Genomic DNA, 6410 nt, shown 5'->3' on the forward strand with positions numbered 1-6410 from the left:
ACAGGAAATACTTTCCCCAAAACCTTTCTCAATTAAATGAAAACTGCAAAGTAGCCCTTTACTTGGCAGACGTATATCATTTTAATCTATTATTTGCAAACTTTCCATGGAACATTGAAGCAGCAGCAGTACAGAACCATCATTCCTCACTCGCTCGTGAGCAATCTGGTCTAAGGGCCAGACGCACAATTAAAGGAATGTACACCAAATAATCAAACTTTTCTGCTTCTTCCAGAACAAAAAAGGTATTCTGAGTAGCTTGTGACATGGCTCTCATGCTAGAAACGGTTGGAGACCCTGGGCTAGATGATAGCTAGATAAAAAAAACAGTCATATAGAGATCATATCTTATCATACAGTAGCTAATAGTATTCTGTTTCATATTCTCTATTGAATTCTCTATTTCTACATTCTTTATTTCTACATTGGCATCCGTAAAAATGGAAATGGATGAAATTTGGATATCAAAACAACTCAAATAATATGTATGATATTGAATAATATTGCATCTATAACTTATTGATTCAAATATTACTCACGCATATACAGTATGTAGTCTAAAGGTGATTGTTTATTCATATGGTGGTATGGAAATGAATTGGAAATCTTGGAAGACAATGACGTGCATACCTTGCTGTAATAATTAATGTTCTTCGAATCCAGGCAAAGATCTCAGATGAATGATTAAGTCTTTGAAGGAGTCAAGTCGTAATTGATCAAGAGATGTTGAGTCTAGGCGTAAATATTTGATGCGCCTGAGGCTCGTTGGCTAACGTGGGTGTTGTTATCCGTTTCCTCTCTGTTGTAGAACGAGTAGAAACAGTGGCTGTAAATCACACACTCCTGACATTTACAGACTTACAACAGAACACATGACACACAGGGTGTGAGGGACCTGATCCACTCCACACGTGTGTTTTGTCAGCTCACCATAAACTGTAACTAAATATTATAAACACATTCCTGTGAAGAGCAGCTTTGAGTAAGACAGCCCAGTGTCTGAATGAATGATTATGGCCAGAGTGGTCTCCAGAAACACAGCCACAGATTTCACCTTGTACAAACACACACACATTACACCCACATGCATGCACACACCCACACAGCATGGACACACACACACATGGACACACACACACACACACACAGCATGACAAGCAGCACAGGCACACACACACAACACACACAACACAAACAACAACAACACACACACCACACACACAACACACACACACACATGGAAACGGACACCACACACACACGCTATACAATACAGTAAGCTGACGACATTTGTTCACACAGCAAACAACGGAGACGACACACACATGTCTCTAACACATCTGTCAGGGCAGAGGGTGTTCTTTCTTTTCACAGTCTTTAGCTGTTTTTAAACCTGCATATTTTCAACTGATTACTGCAAATGGACTCCATTTGGAGCACAGTGGAGGGGACATGTGGTTGCTATTTGTGTGGAATGGTGCGTTTGAGGGGGAGGCAGGGAGGGGGGAGATGGGGGTCCGCAGGCGGACACAGCCCTTCTGCCTGTGGTGAGGTGGCGGGTCACGGAGTGGGGTCAAAGGGTGAAGGTCATTGTGCTTTGGTGTGTGAGGTGAAAGATTGAGAAATCATTATTGGGCCAGGAATTCTCCTGACTACTCACCTAACAAGGAAAAACTCTGAAAATAGGTTTTCTCTGAAAAGCAAAACTGGGGTCTGGTCATAGTGTTGTGGTTTGGTTGTAATGTTGACCACAGGGGTTGGCATTTACAGGGAGTGTGAGAGAGAGTGGGGTCAAAGATAGGAGCTCTGGGGTCAATGGGGGAGGGGGTCACGGCTGGTTGAACAGGTCAATGTTGGGACAACAGTAGGGTTAAAACGTGAGGTCATAGTGTGAGGTCATTTCTAGGGGTCACTGGTCAGCATGGTGTGGTTTGTTGAGATGGGGGAATGGACACGTACTGCTATTAACAGAAATAGCACTCCCCTGTGACTACAATTCCTGTGGAATGAAAAATGTTATGCTCTCCTTTTGCAATCTAATTATAGAATAGTATGTACTATTACCACAATCAACATCAACTTTCAAAATGAAAGTCAGTACCATTCAACTATCATACATGAAATGTATAGAATTAATCCTACATATCACAACATATTAATATTCAATGATATTCAAAATTGATAGATAATAATAATACCAAATAATATATAATTCATATAAAGTGTTACTGATTGGAGGTTTTTTTTATGACGTAAATACTGATATTTAAAGGGCATTTGACCCTAAAACCACTTTTCATATATTCTCATTCACAGTGTACTCGTATAATGGTTAACATTTATTTTGCACAATATAGTACAAGCCTCATAGCTATTATAATAGAATACCGTGTTACTTCCTGGAAAAGTGTTCATGTAATGCAAAATGAATCCTATTGAGATGTTTTGCTCTTGCTTGATTTTGGGCTTCAGGAGAATGGAAGCAATATATCTTCAAAACTTGAATGTTTTCTTTGACTGTATCAAAAGTGGACTAATGAAGCATATATGAAGAAATGGTTTCAAGTGAAATTCCTTTAAAACAATTAGAGGGTCAAAGTCGTATGGGACTGCTTTATAATCTATCATGGAGTAACTAACATGTCGACTAGTATTATGACCAGGTAGAACATAAGAGAAGGGGTGTTTTAGCGATTTTTCTAAATGAGTTCCAACAAGCTCGTAGAATATGTGGAAAAAGCGTGCAGACTTACATATGAAGGGTCTGAGTGACTTACATATGAAGGGCTTGACACTGCTGTGGATGTGCTTGTGCTGTTTCAGGCCAGAGGACGTGGCAAAGGTCTTCCCGCAATCGGACAGGCGTGAGCCCGCGCCCCCACGTTGCTGCGAGCGGATGTGCCTCTGCAGGTTACTGGGTCTTGAACACCTGCTCGGGGGACGAGGGGGACACACGCGGGGGTCACCCATCTGCGACTATGGATGCGGTACATGTAGAAAGCATGCACTACGCACACACACTTGATCACACATTCAATAAACACAAAATATTACTCAATACAGGGATCCTGCTCCGAGAACCTCCTGTGTTTCCTGGTACCTAAACTAATTCAGTTTATCAACCAGCTAATATATTACAATCAGGTCGCTACATAGGGTTGAGAGAGAAACGTACTGGTACTGTAGCTCTCCAGGAACAGGTTGGAAGCCCTGCTCTAGAACATACACTAACCCACACCCACCTACCCCACCCAAACACAACTGCACTTTGAGCAGGTACATGACTGTACCTTTGTGCAGTTTTCACATTCGTAGTGCTGCCACTGTCATGTGACATCTGATGACGAATCAGGTTGGATTTCCAGTTGAAGGCCTTGGGGCACTGGTCACACTTGTAATCCCTCTCCTCAGTGAGACAGAGAGTGAGCTTCCAGACTGAGGAGAGACGACAGACAGACAGACAGACAGACAGAGACAACATTATTACCAACCCTGCGCTCACTAGCCTCTCAACTAAAAACAACCCAATGTAAGGGAGTAAATGACAAGTGTGCAAACAAGACCCTTGCCCAGGAAAGTCAAATACACACCGTTCCTCAATAAGAACAACTATAGATTATAGTTGATTGCAGCCATCATCAGGCATGTGGAGGGGTGCAGGTTGAGTGACATAGAGGTGGTTCTGAGGCTGAGGGGCCTGAGGGGTCCTATCAACAAGGGGGAAGAGAGGACGCGCTTCTCACTCTGGAGGTCGGGGAACACCTGGTCACATCCTTACACTCCTGGGGGACCGTCTGTCGTGGCTGAAGCTGTGGGACAGGTGCAGGTCGTCGGGGCTCCAGGCCCTCAGGGCCCTCCAGTCACTACTGTCCCCTCCAGGTTCCCCAGGAAGGCTGAGGGGGGTGTCCCACATGGAACCTTCTGTGTCCAGCAGCTCAGAGACAGACTCAAAGAGCTGGTCACAATCCTCACAGCGATACTGTCTCTCCTCTGGACAGGGGGGAAGGGGAGAATATCTTAGGTGTGTGTGTGTGTATGTGTGTGTTTGTGTGTGTGTGTGTATGTGTTTTTGGTGTAGTGTATGTGTGTGTGTGCGTGTGTGTGTGTGTGTTGTGTGTTGTGGTGGGTGTGTGTGTGTGTGTGTGTGTGTGTGTGTGTGGTGTGTGTGTGTGTGTGTGTGTGTGTGTGTGTTGTGTGTGTGAACTGACCGTGCATATCAGGAGCCATGCTGTCACATGAATAATCCTCTGCCTTCATGTACAAAGCAGCTCCTCTCCTGGTTGATCTCTCGAGTCACTCTGTAGAAGATCTGCAAAACCCACACACACACAGATTTAAACATACGAAATTACAGCATATACATACATGAGTACATACGCACACACTCAAAACCTTGTCAACCAACACCATAAACACACCCACCTCCACTTCACTTAAACAAAAACACTCTGATGCAGAAAGCAAACAAATGTTGATCAACACACACACACACACACATGGTTTAGAAACAGGGAGAATTGGGGGCTGAGCGTGAAGCAGAGAGGCCATATAATTTGTCAGTAGTAGAATGCTCTCAACACGACGGGACCTCAGAGGAAGAGGCAGTAAAAGGTGTTGGGAGATGTGGTACTGCTGCAGTGCATGGGGACATATTTGTTGGCTTGTGTGTGTGTGTGTTGTGTGGTGTGTGTGTGTGTGTGTGTGTGTCTTGTGTGTGTGTGTGTGTGTGTGTGTGTGTGTGTGTGTGTGTGTGTGTTGTGGTGTGTGTGTGTTTACTGCTGCAGTGCATGGTGACATATGTTGTGTGTGGTGTGTGTGTGTGTGTGTGTGTGTGTGTGTGTGTGTGTGTGTGTGTGTGTGTGTGTGTGTGGTGTGTGTGGTGTGTGTGTGTGTGTGTGTGTGTGTGTGTGTGTGTGTGTGTTTGTGTGTGTGTATTTATAGAGTAGCAAAACTCCACCTGCCGACTCTATACCAGTATCATGCTATGCTTTATCAAAAATAACTGTTATATGCTCATGTCCTAGTGCACGGTGACAGAAACATGTAGAGATGTACATACTAAGGGTCACATGACTACCTGTGGAGCTACATGTAACAGTACACAATTAAAGGCAAACACTTACATGCACAGCATATACACTACGCCACACACAAACACACATTCACAGACACTACTACACACTACACACACAATCCACACACTCCAAGGTGTGTGTGTGTGGGGGGGGGGGCTATGTGAATGGCTCATTCTGATATAGTGAATGGGTCATCTGAGAGACCCTGAGATCTCTGGGACTTCCCATACGAACACAATGGATGCTCTCCCAAACAATCACAGATGGCGTTATTTTTGGCACGCCTTGAAGGTTTAACTTACTAACTTCCCTTACAGCACCATGGTGACATTTGGACGGGGGGACTGGGACGAGGGGGGATTATTAGAAATGTGACAGGGGAGTCTTCTGGGAAGGGCGCGGGTCACAGGGACACTGGCCCTGGGAGATAACGTACCCGGCTCGCCATGACATCAGTGTGGCGTGGCGGCAGCGAGGGCCAAGCGGCCTGGTCAGAGGGGAGCCAGCCTCGACCCCATTGTTCAGGAGGAGAATGCAGGGTACTGAGAGGGTCCTGATAGACATGAGAACATAGCTAGCGCTCTCAGCTGCCCCCCTCGTCTGTATAGACCCACCTCTCACCCCCTCACCTCCCTCCCAGCTCCTTCCTGCCGGTCTAGTGCGGTCGACAGCTCTCGGTCCAGGACTTGAGCCCTCACACCAACAAGCCACAATAATATTGAGGGTTGGGAACAATAAAAGTGACGTTCAAACAGCTGTGTAGGGCTGCAAGGATTCTGCCCTCAGAGACTGATCGGGTCTTTAAGGGTGACTCTTTGAAAAGCTATCAAGGGTACAGCTAACCTGATCCCAGATGTATTTATGCTGTCTTGCGTGACAACGAGTGACAAGGAGTTGGCAAAACAGCACAAACTGATCTAGGATCAGGGTACAGCCGCTAGTGGACCGTGGCACACGGGGCAGAATGTGGCAGCGGCAGCGTGGAGTGAGTTTAAGTTACTGTAGCTAGTATCGCTGCACTTGTGCAGATGGTGTACAATCTGGCACACAGGCACTGCAGTGAGTGCCAACATGGGGGAAATCCCCTCAGCAACACCCCTTCCCTGTGGGCCGCCACAGGCAAACACTCAAACACACACAAACAAACATACCGTACACCCCGAAACACACACACAAGCTCGCACACACACACACACAAACAAACACACAAACACACACACTGGTTGCATGTTTCTGCACTCTACAGACCTCCAACTCCTCTCAAAAAGCCTTATGAGTTGCCCCTATAAGAGCAGGCTGACACAGAGTGAGAGAAGCCTAGTCTGGGGCTGTAAA

At 45.7% G+C, this 6410-nt stretch overlaps 1 protein-coding gene across 1 annotated transcript in view; it reads right to left on the reverse strand.

The window, feature by feature from the left end:
• LOC111949772 (MDS1 and EVI1 complex locus protein EVI1-A-like) overlaps positions 1-4278 on the reverse strand; it is a 31333-nt gene extending 27055 nt beyond the window's left edge. The window contains 7 exon segments of the mRNA XM_070433849.1: positions 775-857; positions 2778-2929; positions 3291-3435; positions 3645-3744; positions 3868-3925; positions 3927-3990; positions 4209-4278. Of these exon segments, the coding sequence (XP_070289950.1) occupies positions 775-857; positions 2778-2929; positions 3291-3435; positions 3645-3744; positions 3868-3925; positions 3927-3990; positions 4209-4257 (651 nt within the window). The 5' untranslated portion in view covers positions 4258-4278.
• Between the last annotated feature and the right edge of the window lie 2132 nt (positions 4279-6410).

Source organism: Salvelinus sp. IW2-2015, linkage group LG22 (assembly GCF_002910315.2).
Source record: "Salvelinus sp. IW2-2015 linkage group LG22, ASM291031v2, whole genome shotgun sequence".
In the NCBI taxonomy this organism is placed as follows: domain Eukaryota; kingdom Metazoa; phylum Chordata; class Actinopteri; order Salmoniformes; family Salmonidae; genus Salvelinus; species Salvelinus sp. IW2-2015.